This window comes from Rutilus rutilus (genome assembly GCF_951802725.1).
Source record: "Rutilus rutilus genome assembly, chromosome: 25".
NCBI classification, from domain to species: domain Eukaryota; kingdom Metazoa; phylum Chordata; class Actinopteri; order Cypriniformes; family Leuciscidae; genus Rutilus; species Rutilus rutilus.
Genome location: NC_140229.1, coordinates 16,484,338 through 16,501,927, shown reverse-complemented (window position 1 = coordinate 16,501,927; position 17,590 = coordinate 16,484,338). Strand labels below are relative to the sequence as shown.

At 35.1% G+C, this 17,590-nt stretch overlaps 4 protein-coding genes across 7 annotated transcripts; 2 read left to right on the top strand and 2 right to left on the bottom strand.

The window, feature by feature from the left end:
• The first annotated feature begins 1,392 nt into the window (after window positions 1–1,392).
• Window positions 1,393–9,852, top strand: arrb2a (arrestin, beta 2a). Of its 4 annotated transcripts, none has more exons than XM_084399880.1 (16): window positions 1,393–1,543; window positions 2,102–2,132; window positions 2,209–2,269; window positions 2,361–2,405; window positions 2,948–3,144; window positions 3,684–3,743; window positions 3,895–3,962; window positions 5,399–5,534; window positions 5,609–5,693; window positions 5,814–5,886; window positions 6,090–6,227; window positions 7,122–7,205; window positions 7,592–7,615; window positions 8,714–8,790; window positions 8,906–8,963; window positions 9,057–9,806. In XM_084399880.1, exons 1-16 carry the CDS (start codon window positions 1,521–1,523, stop codon window positions 9,142–9,144), a joined length of 1,248 nt encoding a protein of 415 aa, XP_084256006.1. In that variant the 5' UTR covers window positions 1,393–1,520; the 3' UTR covers window positions 9,145–9,806. The 4 variants fall into 4 exon arrangements, with proteins under 4 accessions (XP_084256006.1, XP_084256007.1, XP_084256008.1 ...); XM_084399881.1 differs by having other exon boundaries at window positions 9,060–9,276; XM_084399882.1 differs by lacking the exon at window positions 7,592–7,615 and having other exon boundaries at window positions 9,057–9,852.
• LOC311284692 (autophagy-related protein 16-1) lies at window positions 9,804–13,982 on the bottom strand. Its single transcript, XM_084399887.1, has 6 exons — window positions 13,660–13,982; window positions 13,523–13,574; window positions 13,283–13,379; window positions 10,851–10,924; window positions 10,506–10,757; window positions 9,804–10,422 (listed from the first exon to the last, which is right to left on the bottom strand). Exons 1-6 carry the CDS (start codon window positions 13,745–13,747, stop codon window positions 10,317–10,319), a joined length of 669 nt encoding a protein of 222 aa, XP_084256013.1. The 5' UTR covers window positions 13,748–13,982; the 3' UTR covers window positions 9,804–10,316.
• On the top strand, window positions 13,949–15,628 carry med11 (mediator complex subunit 11). The gene is made up of 4 exons (XM_084399888.1): window positions 13,949–14,086; window positions 14,282–14,365; window positions 14,878–15,008; window positions 15,224–15,628. Exons 2-4 carry the CDS (start codon window positions 14,296–14,298, stop codon window positions 15,365–15,367), a joined length of 345 nt encoding a protein of 114 aa, XP_084256014.1. The 5' UTR covers window positions 13,949–14,086; window positions 14,282–14,295; the 3' UTR covers window positions 15,368–15,628.
• rnasekb (ribonuclease, RNase K b) lies at window positions 15,613–17,537 on the bottom strand. The gene is made up of 3 exons (XM_084399889.1): window positions 17,314–17,537; window positions 16,819–16,901; window positions 15,613–16,357 (listed from the first exon to the last, which is right to left on the bottom strand). The coding sequence occupies exons 1-3, from the start codon at window positions 17,389–17,391 to the stop codon at window positions 16,213–16,215; spliced, it is 306 nt and encodes a 101-aa protein (XP_084256015.1). The 5' UTR covers window positions 17,392–17,537; the 3' UTR covers window positions 15,613–16,212.
• Window positions 17,538–17,590: the final 53 nt, after the last annotated feature.

Below are 17,590 nucleotides of genomic sequence, written 5' to 3'. Positions count from 1 at the left end.
ATTATGATTTGCTAAGGCATGTTTTTCTTATTTGGCAGAAAAGGGCTTCATAGTTTCACTGTGACAAAGTGGATGGTTTGTTTCTCTCTTCGTTTAGGCCTAAAATGCAGTCTGACATCTCATCTGTGTGCAGATCTGTCAAATTCCCTCATCAGTTGTTGTGAAACCTTTGCAGTGTTCTACCTTCAAGCTATAATTATAAAGAAAACACTACCATCTTCCACATAAATGTCATTAACAGTTTTACTCACTTAAAAGGACTTTGTTGCACTATGCTGGAGTAAAGTTCATAAATGATCGTTCTTTCCCTTAGGATTTTGTGAAACTATGTTGGGTGGACCTCTGTCCCTCTAGGTGGGTTCGGGGGCATGCTCCCCCGCAAGAAAATGTTTTACATTTTAAGGTTAAATGCATCAATCTGGTGCACTTTGAGAGCTCAAAATTAGGAGTTTTAACCGGCTTCAACCCATGAACTGTGCACATTGAACAAAGAAAAACCATTGACTTGTACCTGGACATTAAAGAGGGCTCAAACATCTTTTTAGCTATGAAATAGAGTCTCATGATATAGAGTCTACATTACATTATCACTGGTGTTTATTTATATAAGTAGGCTATTCCTATGACGTAAAGTCCATATAGCCTATAAATGTACTGTTTAAATAAAAATGAATATTTCAAAAGTATATTTTACATTACACTATAGTATAGGAAAACTACAATACTTTTGTCCTAATTTTTGTCCTAAAAAATAAACCATTGAGCTTTTATTTTGGAGAAAACACCAGATCACCATGCTGATCGTTTGAGCAAAGTGCGCACTTCTCTTTAAATCACGCAGCACAAACAGAATACCTATATAGGATACTTAAAGTCTTGTGCTGTTTTATAAAGGCACAAAGCCATATCACGATTTCGATTTTAGTTCGTTGGCAAAATATAACGCTAGAGACCTTTATGTTAGGCTATACATTTTTGGGAAAAGGGAGAAGAGCGAGCGAGTTCGGCAAAAGGCGTCAAAAGCTACTTTAAAACAGCTCACGACTGTAGATATTTAGTGGTGTGCGTCTTTTTGACAAAAAGACAGGCACTAAGTGCAAATATACGCTTCGTTATCGGAAATGTAAAAAAAATAAGGATTTCCCTTGTGTTATCAAAGCTTGGAAGTACCTCACCATTCTCACTGCTGTATATTTTAGTTTGGGAAAAAATATATTACTAAATTTACCATTTAAGTATATAATTAATAATAATAAAAAAAAACGTACTTAATATAGTCAATACAAATAAATAGATATGATTAATAAGTATACTTCAATAAGTATATTAATAGATAAATAAATAATGCATTTATTTACTGTGATTCTGAGCCGTGTATCTTCTGCTGCAACTCACGTGACCCGCCCGTAGCTCCGCCCACCGCCAGGGAGTGATTGAACACCTACAGGAGCTTCTGTTTACACTCTGTGCCATAGCTGTGTTTTCCTCTACAAATTCCCACAGCCAATTCCTCCCTCATTATGGGGGACAAGGCAGGCACCCGGTGAGTATTTTTTAAAGCCTCAGGCATAACATTTTTTTTATGTGATCATTATTATTGGTCAAAATATGAAGCGAACAGTAGGAAAGCTAATACTAGCTGGATTGTAAATGGACGTGGTTGGATAACCTGACTGAGCATGATGGAGAAACAGCACCTAATATGCACGTTTCTTATATTAAAAATGTTCAATCTTCATAATTTTGTTAGAAATGTTTTTTAAGTCTTCATTAGAAGTCAGTTCATCCTTTAGCACGCATGTGGCATAGCCAGGCAGCTAACAACAGCTGCTCATGTAAGGTCTATGCAGAATTCTCAGAATTATTTCATGAAAAAACAGTATTATTAGTATTGTCAAGCATGATCGTAGTGTTACTGGACTTTGCGAGCAAGCAAACAAGTTCTCCCATTATGCCATTTGTTGCTCTCCACCATTTGTTTGCTCTTTTGGTTCTTGCCATCTGCTTCACTTTAAAAGGCTACTTTCCACCTATTTGTACAAATCGATCAACTCTGATAATGTCTGTGATTATTCATGCGTACATTTCTGTTTTTCAAAAGGGTATTCAAAAAGTCCAGTCCTAACTGCAAGGTAAAACCTTTCTCCATCACACTATCACAGTTTTGGTTCCCACAAGTTGTAGTTACAACCCTGTCTGTTTTCACAGCTTACAGTATACCTGGGGAAAAGAGATTTTGTGGATCATCTTGATCATGTAGACCCCGTTGGTCAGTGACTTAAGATACAAAGTTGTATTTAAATGTAGAAGTAAAGGAATTAAAGTTCACTGACATAAACCATATTGTCCTTCTGCTACAGATGGTGTGATCCTGATCGAACCCGAATATCTCAAAGAAAGAAAAGGTGAGCCGGAAAGCATCTTTGGCTTTGCTGTTTGGTGTGAATGTAAATTTAATTGACACTGAAATGATCATTCTGAGTAATAATAAGCCAATAATTATTTGCATGTCATGGCCGGTAACCGATAAATCGAAGATGGTAAAATTCTATATTGTTTTGTCTAAATAATAAAAACCTAAAATAATAAATAAGTGCTTCAAATGAATTTTTAGCATCTCAAACATAAAGTACAGTATGACAAATGAAATTTGTTGTCTAAAGTATTAATTTAGTAGTGTTTTTAAAGATTTAAGTGAGCATTAGATGACGGCAAAGGTAATCTATATGTAAGTATAGGGAAATGAGTGTGCACAACTAAATGATATGATACTGATATAGTGTGCATCCCAACTGTTTAGTTTTCCAGTTGCTAAGTTTGCAAAGTCAATCTCATAAAGAATGTTTTTCCATACTTATCTCGTGTTGCTTCACATCATATGCAAATGATGTCCCACTTGTGGTGTTTCTGTAATAATCCCTAATACTTTATTCGATCCTTCTTCCAGTGTTTGTGACTTTAACCTGTGCTTTCCGGTATGGCCGCGAGGACCTTGACGTTTTAGGGCTCTCCTTCCGGAAAGACCTTTACATCTTCACTTTTCAAGCCTATCCTCCTATTCCAGAGGAATCCAAGCCCCACAGCCGTCTGCAGGAGAGACTTTTGAAGAAACTGGGCCAGAATGCTTATCCTTTCCATTTCACTGTGAGCTTCTCCCTGCCTTTAAGAACACAGGCTATTACTGCAGTTTATATTTGTTAGAGATGTCAGAGATATATTAATAACATATTAACTTATATTATATTATAAATATATTATTAATTAATAACACTGTTAAGTGTTATACTTATTAGCAAGTATTATACGTATTTTTTTACATACTGTTAAGAGACATGTAATCTTAGTTAATGTTAATTTTAACATTTACAAATACAATTTTAGGATCAGTCGTTGTGTCTGTTATAATATTAATAATGCACTCTGAACTAAAATAAACATGAAGGTTAATGAATGCTGTAAAAATATATTGCTCATTGTTTGTTCATGTTAGTTAATGCATTAACTAATGTTAACAAATTAGACCTTATTGTAAAGTGTTAGTATTGGCCATTTATCAGTAATCAGCTGTAACATGAAGATAATCATGGCTTTGTTTCGGCTGGTAATTTTAATATTGGTACAGCTCTCCTAAATAGGAAGTATTTGATCAGAGGCTGTGTGAAATATATTTTTCTGTTTTCCAGATACCTCAAAACTTGCCATGTTCAGTTACCCTGCAGCCCGGGCCTGAGGACACAGGAAAGGTATTATCACTTATACACAGCTCCTTTTAACGCAACAAATTCCATCTAACACCTTCAGATTTGTCACCCAATTTTGCACACATCCTGTTTGTGTAGCTTGTTTGTGTAGGAAAAACTCTTCCTTTGTTTACCTCCGTCTTTCTCGCTCCAGGCCTGTGGGGTGGATTTTGAGATCAGGGCTTTCTGTGCCAAATCGATGGAAGACAAGAATCACAAAAGGTTTGATTCTCTGCCGTTTCCTTCCTTTTTTTGACCCATTTTCATTTGTTTTTAATGGAAGCATTTGTTTCTCACAATTGCTCATTTGTCACAAGCCGCGTTTCCATTACCCTTCAAATTGCGCAAATTGAAATTGCGAATTGAAAATACGCTTAATGGAAACACGTCAATTTTGCAAAAACTCCCATTTATCGTAAAAAAAGTTTTTATGCTCGCATGAGGTGGTTTTTCGAGCAATTCGAAAAAGAAATATTTCGCAAAACTGCAATGGAAACAGTTTTTGCGCATTTACAGGTCACCTGACGTAGATGACGCGGTGTGTTTGGACAGAATACGAGGCAGAGTTCTTTATTAAATTCATATAAGACAAAATAATTACAGGAATAATGGATTCTAAACCTCAAATAAATGCCACAATCAAGACCTCGAAGCAGAAATGAGGGAGAAACACCCAGAAACACCTCTCACAAGTATAATAAGGGTCGTTCCTTCCATTAATGCTTGAAAAACAGACATACGTCTCCTTCGATTAATAATAATGGCTAGTGCAGGGGCTGGGATATAGTAGGCTACATAAACCTACCAACGTCTGTTGCCATGGTTTTTGGATTTACTTATTGCGAGAAGTAGTTTTAGTCGCATAACATTGGTTAATGGAAACGCCGTCATTTCGCAAAAGTTTTTTGTCGACATTTAGAAAAAAAAAAAAAAAATCGCAAAAGTTTTGCGCAAATCTGTAATGGAAACACGCCTTCTGTTTACAACTCACAATAGCAAGGTATGAATTCGTACTTGCAAATTTATAACTTGTTTCCTCAGAATTATTTTTTTATTCTTAGTTTATGTCTCGCAATTGTTTTTTTTTTGTTTTTTTTGCCACAGAATAACAAAATAAAAAGGTCATTGTGAATTCTTATCTTACATTTCAGACTTTTTTTCACATTTGCAAGTTTATAACTCTTAATTGCAGGGTATAAATTACTTTTTTTCCTCAGAATAAATTTTTTTTGGAATTCTTAGTTTACATCTCGCAATTGTTTTTTTTTCTCTCTTCTGCCACGGAATAACAAAATAAAAAAGGTCATTGTGACTTTTTATCACAGTTGAGTGTTTATAACTCAGAATTGCAAGGTATAAATTCATATTGAAATCCTAATTTTTTTCCTCACAACTGTAAGTTTACTTCTCAGAATTTTGAGTTTACACTTCGTAATTTTGACTTTATTCTTCAGAAGTTTGATTTTTATATCTCGCAGTTCTGTTTTTTTCTTCTGCCATGGAATAACAAAATTAAAAAGGTCAATTGCGACTTTTTATCTCAGAATTTTCGCTTAATTGCGAGTTTATATCTTGAGGCGGAAACAAGCTTCCATAGTTTTCAGTGTGAATCATTTTAGAAAAGAAATATTTGAATATTATTATTTCTTCCTCAACAGGAATTCAGTGCGACTAGTGATTCGTAAAGTCCAGTACGCCCCTGAGAAACCCGGCCCACAGCCGATGGTGGAGACGACGAGGAGTTTCCTCATGTCAGACCGGTCTTTACACCTAGAGGCTTCATTAGATAAAGAGGTAACACTGTTTAACACAGATCAGTGCTAGTTAGAAATAATTAACCTGTAATTAACCTCTATCTTCTCACACAGCTGTATTATCACGGAGAACCCATCAGTGTTAACGTCCATGTTACCAATAATTCAACCAAGACTGTCAAAAGGGTTAAAATATCAGGTGAGTCACAGCCATCAGCCCATCTATTGTTGTTTTTAGTTTGACATTTGTTTCATATCAGTCTCATCATCTATGATCTGTTTACATATTACTGTACTATTTGCATTTGTGTCTCTACAGTACGACAGTATGCTGATATCTGTCTCTTCAGTACAGCGCAGTACAAATGTCCAGTGGCTCATATAGAGGCAGAGTAAGCATATTTTATTTAGACTGTATAGATGTTGGTGTTCTGAAATGATTATCTGAACTTTTAGTTGTCAATAATTCAAGATTTATGATTAAGATGTCATTGGGATAACAAACCTGCCCAAAAGTGACATGATAAAAACAGGTCTGTTTGCTGACTTTCTAATGATGTGTACATGGGTAACAATGTCTATCCGTGTTCTGCAGCGATCAAGTGGCATCCAGCTCTACATTCTGTAAAGTGTACACGCTCACACCCACTCTCAACAACAATCGAGAGAAGAGAGGGCTGGCGCTGGACGGAAAACTCAAACATGAGGACACCAACCTGGCGTCCAGTACTATGTGAGTATTACTGTACTTAACCAGCTCATTTTACCCATATGCTCACTGGCTGGCTACTATGAAAAAAAAACGTATAAAACGTATTTTTTCTTATAAAATTGTAATGTTGTAGAATTACAAACATTCAACATGTTATCAACATATACAGGCATATGTGCAAAGTTCAGGCTAGTTAACCAAATGTTCACAAAAGGAAAAGTTTCCTAAATTCTAAAGTAAATGAGAGGTAAGAAATCAACTTGGTTATAGTCTACTCTATACTACCGTTCAAAAGATTTTAAAAATGTTAGAAATATTCTGTATTTATTTGATCAGAAATACAATAAAAAACGTAATATTGTGAAATATTATTACTATTTAAAAAAACTCTTTTCAATTTTAAATTATTTTCAAATGTAATTTGTTCCTGTGATGGCAACGCTGAATTTTCAGCATCATTCCACTCTTTAGTGTCACATGATCCTTCAGGAATCATTCTAATATTCTGATTTGCTGCTCAAGAAACATTTCTTTTTCTCATCTGTGTAGAAAATGTGCTTAATGTTTTTGTGAAAACGGTGATCCTTTTTATTCAGGATTATTTGATTAATAGAAAGTGCTAAAGAACAGCATTTATTTGAAATAGATTTTTTGTACCATTATAAATGTCTTACTGTCACTTTTGATCAATTTAATGCATCTTTGCAGAATAATTTTTTTAATTATTTCTGACCTCAAACCTTTTGAACAGTAATGTAGATGAAATCACATGACCCTATTCACTTTCTTAATACACTTTCCTGATCTTTGTACAATTCGTCAATCCGTTATTTCAAGAAAGTAGGTTTCGTGTTGACTTGAATTCTTTTTAGGATTGAGTCGACTGACTGATTCTGTTTGTGTGTTTGACTGCAGTGTGAAGGATGTGAGTAATAAGGAAGTTCTGGGTGTCCTGGTGTCCTATCGGGTCAAAGTCAAACTGGTGGTCTCTCGTGGAGGGTGAGTCATGTGTCACACCTGCTTCCTCTCTACAGTCACACACTGGGGAGAAGTTTTGATTGGTCTGTTAGTCCTCCACACAAAGACCGTCACATGTTGCTGCTGTTTTAGAAATAATAAGCAAACAGTTTTTATCTCGCATGTAGTTCCTTGTGTAGGTTGACTAGTTTATCTATAATTTTCTTGGTTTTGATATTTTCAGCGGAGGTGCTTTAATTAGCTTAAAACTCTCTTCTAGGATGCTGTGCGAGCTTTATATTCCCTCCCTGATCTCTCGCCTCTCTGTGCTGCTTCGTTCTGGTTATTGAAACATTTTGTCACTCTCCCATTGTTTTATGTATCTCTCTCTGTCTGTTTCCTTCCCCTCCATCTGTCTGTCACGTCAGGCTTTTAAGCAGCTTGCTGGAGAGGTAAATACATCCATTGTGCATTCTGATGGCTTGCTGTAGTGTCTCTAGGTTTGCCATTTAAAAGGAGATCTGCATGTTCTGCTCAACTTGACCCTGGTGTTTCCTGTCTGATTTCGATAGTTCGAGCACTAATCTCAACACACACGACACGCCATGAATGGATGAATCGAAATGTCTAGGTCATATTTTACCTTTAAATCCAAAGAACTACATGTTGTAATGTAAATAGCCTATTTTGGGCCACTGATGAACCTATATTACACTGATCCTGTGTAGAATCAATATTATTTTGTTTACTAAAATAAGCAAATGAAATTCTGTAAGGTACTTTACAAATGTTTTTAATATTTGAATCTAATATTTGTTTGATTATTATTATTTATATGATAAAACCCCTTCACATGATGATAACTGGATGAAATGTTAAGCATGGCAAATTGTGATTTCCAAATCAACTTTCCCCTTGAGGATTACAGTATGACATTTTCAATGGAAGTGAATGTGGCTTAATTGTCATGAAAATGTTAGAATCTATAAAATCATAAAATCGTATTCTACAATATATAAAAATCTACTGTTCACGTGTTTGTGGTCGGTAAGATTTTTTTTTTAATGTATCGAAAGGTTCTTACGCTCAAGACTGCATTTATTTGATCAAAAATACAGTAAAAGCTGTAATATTGTGAAATATTATTACTATTTAAAATGAGTGGTTTCTATTTTAATATATTTTGAAATGCAGTTTTATTCCTGTGATGGCAAAGTTGAATTTTCAGCATCATTACTCCAGTCTTCAGGGTCACATGATCCTTCAGAATGTTTTTTTCATGATTCTTGAACCGCATCTAATTGAAATAGAAATATTTTGTAACACTTTTGATCAATTTAATGCATCCATGCTGAATAAAAGCATTCTTTTCTTTCCAAACGAGTGTGTATGTATACATGCATACAAGCACATTACATATTAGTTTTGATTTTGTAGTGAAATATGGCCCGGTCAGTTCTTGAGAGATTTGCCCTCTTAAGAGCTTTTCCACGCCTCAAGTATTTCAAATAATGGCTTTGTTGGTTTTGTTTTATCTCTCTTTCATTCAGGGATGTTTCCGTGGAACTGCCTTTTGTCTTAATGCATCCAAAACCTACAGACTACACCCTTTTCCAGTCAAACTCTGGTTTGTGTCAAACACAAAACACCACATTGATTGCACTGAACTAGGTTGTGTGTAACTGTCAAAGCAATAACACCTTCATTAATCATTTAATAATAATACTCTTTTTGTTTAACAGCTGCTCCAATGTTGGATCCACCGATTGACACAAACTTGATAGTGTTTGACACAAGCAAGTAAGCAAGAATTTTTTATATCAATATCAAACTTAACGATCAGATTTCCCTCTCGTTTTAAGCTTTGTTTTTCCATGTGACTCTTTCTAACAGCAGTTTAACCCCAGATGACGACATCGTATTTGAGGACTTTGCTCGCTTGCGGTTAAAAGGAATAATCGACAAGGAGGAGGACTGCTGAATTTTTATCATCTCATTCACCAAGAACCGAAGCGCTTCACATCAAATCTCATCTCTTGTCTCCCTAAGGGTGTAACACAGAAATAATTATTTTCATCTCATTACGATTCAAGCAGTATTTGGACATTTAACTGGGGGAAAAAAGTGGAGAACAGTAAATGACTTATTAATATACCTGTCTAAAGCTAAGGAGGGGATTCCAGGGAATTTCATACCTTTTTGAATAGGCATGTGATAATTATACTCTATTGTGCCAACTGTTATGTTATGAACTGCAAGCCAATCTGTAAAGATGGCTAAATTGCTCCATATTTATTCCTTTACAAAGACCGTCTTGATTTTCCTGTGATCTGTGTACAATAATAACCCCTGTGCATCACACAAAGATGGACACGGGCCATGCATGTCTCTCTGTGCTGCTGTGAGGATCATATGCGATTGAGCAAATATTGTCTTTCTGCAGGTTGTAAATATATGAAAGTGCTGCTTTTAATTTGTTGGGCTGCTGCATTTGGTAAAAAGAAGAAACAGCTAATGGATGTATAGAGATTTAACATCCCTCAGGAGAAAGGAAATTTGTTGTTTTAACAGTTTTCATAATCACAGGATACACTGTTTGCCATTTTCTTTTAAATCAGTTTTTTTTTATTTAATTTTTTTAATAAAACAAATAAAATACAAAATGGCTGTGTTATTAAAGTTGGGGTATTAAGAGTAAGCTTTATTACTAACTTTCGAATTCAGCATTTTGCTAAGAAAATGAAAGGTTTTTGCTCTCACACTGCAAAAGATGATTTTCTTATGGTTTTCCAGCACAAATAATCATTTACTAGAGAAGCAAAAATACTTCATGATATCTCAAGTCTTGTTTAATGAACAATTGATCAAAATGAAGCGAGTTTAAAGCAAGAAAAAACATCTGCCAATGGCATAAGATTTTTTTTTTTTTTTCACTTTGAATTAAGATTATTTCTCATACAAGACTTGAAATCTTAAGATATTTTGCTTCTAAAGTAAATGTATCATGATTTAAGAATGTTTAGATTTTTTGTGGTGCTTAAATGCTCACTGTAAAATTATCTCCAAGAGTGTAGGGGGGGGGGGAAATCAACAGAAACATCATAAAATTCACATTCCTAGTAGATGACTACGTTTGTTTCAAGAAAGAGGACGTTAAATGTTCGACTCTGAGCTGTTGTTTGTGTTTGCTGCTACACACGGTGGAGGGCGAGACTTGCCTCGATACCGCTTCTTCAGTCGACCAGCCAAACGTTGCCACCTAGTGGACGATATAATGAATTGCAAGTCATTTATGAGTAAAAGCATTGAAGAAGCAATAACATATCACGGTATAACATTCACCTTTCTTGTGTTGCATTGTGCTTATTAATCCTCTCGGCTAACTGTTTTTTCTCCTCTAACCAGCGGTCTAGGAGTTCCTCCTCCTGGAGTTTTGTGGCAGCCATCTCCTCAGTCAGTGTGCTGTGCTCCCGTCTCAGTGCTGTCAGTTCCTTTGATTGACACTCCAGCTGATAGTCGTATTCCTCTAGATCTGACTTCAGACTGGAAGCCCCCTGGGCTAACAAAACTGCTTCGGTCCTGTAACGGGCAACTCTACAGCAGGAAGACATGATAGAACCCTATTAGGACTGCTTGTCTTGATGAGTTTATCATCTTTTTCAGGATGTAACTGGCTGTTTGACCTACTGTGAGTGACAGTATTGTAACTCTGCCTCCTTCAGGTATATATTGCTGGTCAGATCTGCGATTTTCTGCTTGAGCTTGAAAAAAGACAGATGTGGAAGGGTATTCCGTGGTTAGTAATGAGAGACTGATGTATATATCACTCACACACACACACACACACACACACACACACACACACACACACACACACACACACACACACACACACGCACACACATATATACAAAAGTTTGGAAACAATACTATTTTTAATGTTTTTGAAAGAAGTCTCTTATGCTAATCAAGCATGCATTTATTTGATAAAAACATATTGTGAAATATTATTAAAATGTTATATAATGGTTTTCTATTTGAATATACTTTAAAATAGAATTTATTTCTGTGATCAAAGCTGAATTTTCAGCATCATTACTCCAGTCTTCAGTGTCACATGATCCTTCAGAAATCATTCTAATATGCTGATTTATTATCAATGTTGGAAACAGTTATGCTGCTTAAGATTTTTTTTAGAACCTGTGATACATTTTTCAGGATTCTTTGATGAGTAAAAAAAATTAAATAATTATATATATATATATATATATATATACACACACACACACACACACACACACATATATATGTATATATATATATAAGTATTTAAAATAGAAATCTTTTCTAACAATATACACTTCCGTTCAAAAGTTTGGGGTCAGTATTTAATTTTTAATTTTTAAATTGATAAAAGGTGATATTAAAGATTTACATTGTTAGAAAATATATATATTTTGAATAAATGCTGTTCTTTTTAACTTTTTATTCATCAATAAATCCTGAAATAGTATCACAGGTTCCAAAAATATATTAAGCACAACATTGTTTCCAGCACTGATAATAACTGAGTATCAAATATTAGACTAGATATTAGAATATTAGACTTTCGGAAGGATCATGTGACACTGAAGACTGGAGTAATGGTACTGAAAATTCAGCTTTGCATCACAGGAATAAATTCTATTTTAAAATATATTCAAATAGAAAAGTTATTTTAAATTGTAATACTTCACAATATTATTATTATTATTTATTTTTTTATCAAATAAATGCAGCCTTGGTGAGCATAAGAGACTTCTTTTAAAAACATTAAAAATCTTACTGATCTCAAACTTTTGAACGGCAGTATATATGTATGTATGTATGAATATGTATATAGTGTGTGTGTGTGTGTGTGTATATACACACACACACACACACACACACACTATATACATATACATACATACAGTGCGTGCAGAATTATTAGGCATGTCAATTTTCTGATCATATTGTTTTTTCCAGGCACATTTGACCAATTCCAAACCACATTAAACATAATAATAATAATAATAATAATAACAATAACCACATCCTCTTCTACCACTATTTGAAAAACTAATCTTTCAGAATACGTTTTAATATGTTTTGGGAGTTTATTTTTAGTCCGTTTTGCAGAGATGGACTAAAAATTAACTCCCAAAACTTACTGTCAGATTCTGGAAGATGGATTCTTCAAATAGTGGTAGAAGAGGATGTGGTGCTGGTCCTTCAAGAGTCACTCTCAATCTGGCTGTCTATAAAGCCTATAAAAAAACAGTCTTCATGTATTTTACAACACTTCAGCTTGTGATTCTTATTTAGTGGGGGTCATTTTTTTTAGGATTCTTTACCTAACCTAAGTCTCTGAGACCCTGACACCTTGCACTTCTGGAGACTCCAGGTAGGTTGCAGTTCTGGAAAATGGTGGCGCTGGAGACTAAAGGGTTCCTGATGATTTCACACTTAATTCTTCACCTTAATTCTTAATTATTTTACAGTTAACATGTGTCTTTTCTTCTCCATCTGTTTTTGTCTGACCCTGCTGACCCAATGAGTATTTCACTTTCCAATGGTCATGCCTTAACTGCAATCTCTAGTATTGCATCCTTCTCATGGGGATTTAATAATTTTTGACTTTTCAGTCTGAGTTAAATCTCTTTTTTGGCTTATTTTATTTGTAAAGGAAAACGTGCCTAATAATTATGCACACCTGAATATAAGCCGTTTTTCATTTTCAGTCATCATGAACAATTATCTATCACTTATAAATGATTAAATACAAAATTAAGATTAATGTGGTTTGGAACTGATAAAATGTGCCTGGAAAGAAAATATGATCAGAAAATCAACGTACCTAATAATTCTGCACGCACTGTACATAACACTGCCCTTCAAAAGTTTGAGAATATATATATATATATATATATTTAAAGTCCTAGATTAAAAAAAATCATAAAGATTAAGCATAACAGAAACCTTAATAAAACTTACAAATTACAACGTTATGCATTAAATCTCTAGATCTGATGGGGAATAAAATATGAGTTTTAGCAATAAGGCAGTTTATCAGTGATGTTTATTGATATTTCGCTTACCTGTTGATTAAGAAATTCCACCTCATTCACTCTCAAATAAAGTGTGCCGCCTTCATTTGGGCGTTCTGTTTCTGTAGAGTTTCTGTTTTCTTTGGAACTGAATCAAATATAACAGCACACAAAACATAATAAATTGTGTGTGTGTCAAGTACATACACCAGATATGCATAATGTAACTCATGCCAATAAGTCAAGAAATCAAATCAGTACAATAATAGATGTCACGTTGTGTTACCTTACCTGCCTTGCCAGAGTTTGATATGAAAGTCCAGCATCTCCTCCAGCCTGGACACTGTCAGAGCATCCAGTCATTACTGAAGCACAGCAGTACTTATAGCTTGTTTATGTATATTTGACAGCATCTGTATTAAACTCACCCTTATCAAAAAGGCCAGAGAAAGGCTCTCTCTGCCTACAGTCTCTGTGAAACAACTCCGCGCGCACGTGACTCTTCCAAGACTCCATGACTGCTCGAGCTCAGATGGACAATTCACCTATTTATCACTTTCAAATCTCGTCTAATGTATCATTACAGCGTTTTTTACATTGAATATAACTTGCAGCCCTATTTAACCAATTTCTGTGGCAGATTTTCTCCAGATGTTACGCAAATTCCTTTAATTAGTAGTTAAATCTTTCCCATGTTTAGTTTTCTCTACGGTAGTCGGCAGATTTCGCGTTTCTATTATTTTTGTTCTTCAGCGGCTTCCGTATTTCCCAACATACTGATAAACGAGTGCTTTGTGTACTACAGTCAGTGGTTAAATATCTTGTCAAATTAGCTTTCGTTGCTTAAATATACATGTAAGTAGACTTAAATTATTTTACAAACATATACATTTCTAAAGTGTGTTTTTGATTTTTCAATAATGTTATAGCTAACGCGTGTGTGGTGGTGTTTTCTGCTGCAGTTAATAATTCTGCATGTCCAGGTAACGTTAGGAGTTGAGCGCTTGTCTTTTGTATGTTTGTGCTTTATGTTTTCTCTGTATTCTGCAGGTTGTGTACTCGGAATGGCTAACGACAGGCTGAGAGCGTTAGAAGATGTGGAGAAGGAGATTGCTTTAGTGCTGCAGAGCGCAGGTTTGTGTAGACTTAAACCATCTTAAAATAATTGTCTAGTCTTCGCTGATTTAGGCTAGTTTCCTAGTCTGGCCAATCTGATTTTAGCTGGTTTAGCTAGAAAAACTAATTTAAACCCAGTAAACTTACCAACTGGTTTTGCAGATTTTAGCTGGTTTAGCTAGAAAGACTAATTTAAACCTGCTTTAAACCCAGTAAACTTACCAACTGGTTTAGCAGATTTTAGCTGGTTTAGCTAGAAAAACTAATTTAAACCTGCTTTAAGCCCAGTAAACTGACCAGCTGGTTTAGCTTGAAAAACTCCTTTAAACCTGCTTTAAACCCAGTAAACTGACCCACTGGGCTAGACCTGGTGACTAGCAAACCAGCTTTGGCCTATAGAGTTTATTTTTCTTAGGGGTTTTGTAACTGTCATTATAAATATACCTGCTTAAACCTCAACATTACAGTTTTACAGTGTTAGGATTTATTATTTTGTATATGTTTAATCTAGTATACAATCTGTCCATCAGGAACTATTGTGCTGGAGCTTTCTAAAGAGAAGGCCAATGCCAGTTTATTAGACCGACAGCTGAATCAGTTCCAGACCTCCATCAACAGAGTTGAGAATGAACTGAGCGCACAGATCCGATATCTGACACAGGTGTGTTTGTGTGTTACATCTATCTATCTATCTCCTTATCTCCATCCATCTATTTCTCTATCCATCCTGATCTATCATTCTATCTTCATGCATCATTCCATGCATCGTGCCATCCATTCTTCCATGTCTATCAATCTATCAAAACATATAGCATTCGAGAAAAACTTTGACTGCCTCTTTGATGCACTTTTTTATTTCTTGTTTTCGGGGTAAAGGTGGCAACAGGTCAGCCTCATGAGGGATCGACATACTCAGCCAGAAAGGACTGTCAGATGGCCTTAAACCGTGCTGAATATGCCCGTGTCAAACTTGGAGAGCTGGGACGTACCTGTGAGATAATGCTTGATCCACAGACGTAAAGACACATTAAAAAATGGACTGTTACTTTGTAATATTTGCCAGACGACTTTATAAGTGTCTATATGTTCATGACCTGTCTGAATACCATCTACAGACAACACTTTTTTTTTTTCCTCCATAATCTTAGGAAATCTTGTATGACAAACCCAGTGGTTTGCTTTGAATATCTTCCCTGTGTTGTAATAGCACCAAAGATTTTGTCTTAGGGAATGTTATAAGTGTGACAAAAAACAACAATAAAATATATTTTTTCACTAGTATTTTATTGAAGGGAACATAAGACTCTCCATTCACTTATATTGTGTTGTTCATCACTGTTGTGATAATATCAAGTACACAGCACAAGGGTTGCAAGGTGTACATCAATTAAATAATATACATTTATATTACCACACACACACAAATTGGAATTCAAAAAATGTCCACCATACACACACATTCAACATGAACACAAGCTACTAACATTGACCCATTGTGTTTAGTTTTTTAGAGCTCCATAATCAGAAGACAACCATTAAAGTGAAGACCTTCAGCTTGTTTTGTTTTGTTTATTTATTTAATAGGGAATGTGGAGTCACAGTTCCTTCCCTTAATGTTCTTAATGTTTCTGGAATTTAACAACACATAACATGCGTATATATGCACACAGCATGTATTTGTGCCTGTTTATGTCTTAGACACTTTGTCTTCATTAGAATATCAATATATCTAGTATTTAAAGATGAACTTCCAAATATATCAATTTCAGACAACATAACAAAGCAAAATCTCTTCCTAGGTTGTTGAGGTGTTTTAAAAATAAATAATTAGGAATAATTGGAGTTGAATTTGAAATGGTCTGGGTTTATGTGACCATGTACTCCTGGCGCTTGTTAAGGCGAACCTGACACAGAGACACTGCGCCAACACCTACGTAGATGGCAGCGGCGATGAAGCAGTTGATTCCAACTTGGTTGTAGAGTCCGTAAATTGTCTGTGGTGGATTCTTACTGTTGAAGAGAAGACGCATTCATGAGGAAACATTTGCATGTAGAAACGTCATATCCAGTTCTCATTCTACACAAGCAGCCTATTCAAAATGTGAGCCCTTATCATACTTCTTATTATTTGATCAAAAATATAGTAAAAACATTAATATTGTGAAATATTCTTAACATTTAAAAATAATTGTTTTTATTTATTTTTATTTGAATATATATTTAAATCTAATGTATTCCTGTAATAGCAAAGCTGAATATTCTGCTGTCATTACTCCAGTCTTCAGTGTCACATGATCCTTCAGAAATCATTTTAATATGATGATATTGCTGCTCAAGAAATATTTCTCACTATCAATGTTAAACAGGTCTGCTCCTTAATATTTTTGTGGAAACAGCTATTTAAATTTTTATACATTTATATCTATAGCTATCTGGAACATTATATTTAAAGATAGGGGAGAGTAACTCACTCATCACGGATGTCTTCCTCAGTAAAGGGAACATCTTCGATCAGCACAGCAGATTTTGCACTGAAGAAGATTCCCAACATTGACTGAAAAAAGAGTGCATAGTTATTAAAAACAGGGTTTGTTAAGAATATTTAATATTAAGACATTAATTGGAATTAATTGTGGAAGAACACCCAATATATCTATACACAAAGACAAAAAAAGGACAGAAAAAATGGTCAAGTGAAGGAGGTAAAGAATAGCTATCAAGGCCTTTACATCCTATGATCCCTAACGTACACCTGCTGTTTTCTGATATATTCTTTTGATAAATAGGTGACTGAACAGATATCTTTATGCAAATGTGTAACTATTTTACGCATTTATCTTATCAAGGAAGATCCAAATACACCAATATTTACTAATATGACCTATATAGGCACAATATTCCTGTCGTTGGGGTGAATCCCATTAGCTACAACTAGCAAGCGATGTCACGAAGACTATAATCCTTACCAGCATAACGACACCCCAGATGCTTAACACGATCCCACAGGCGGCCAATTTGGGCCCACAGAATAAAAGCGACGGCATTTTATCTGAGATCCCCCACAGATTCTTCCTCTCAAAACTGGAAAAAGGATGCTACATCCAGTCGTCATCCAGGATGACAGCCTGCCTCTAGTCTTCTCTCTCGACCCAATCGACCGGATGTATATCGGCAACACTCGGGTTTGTTCGACTAGTTCCGTAAGCTTTTTCGGCAACACTCGGCTATTTTCGTACGGATGTT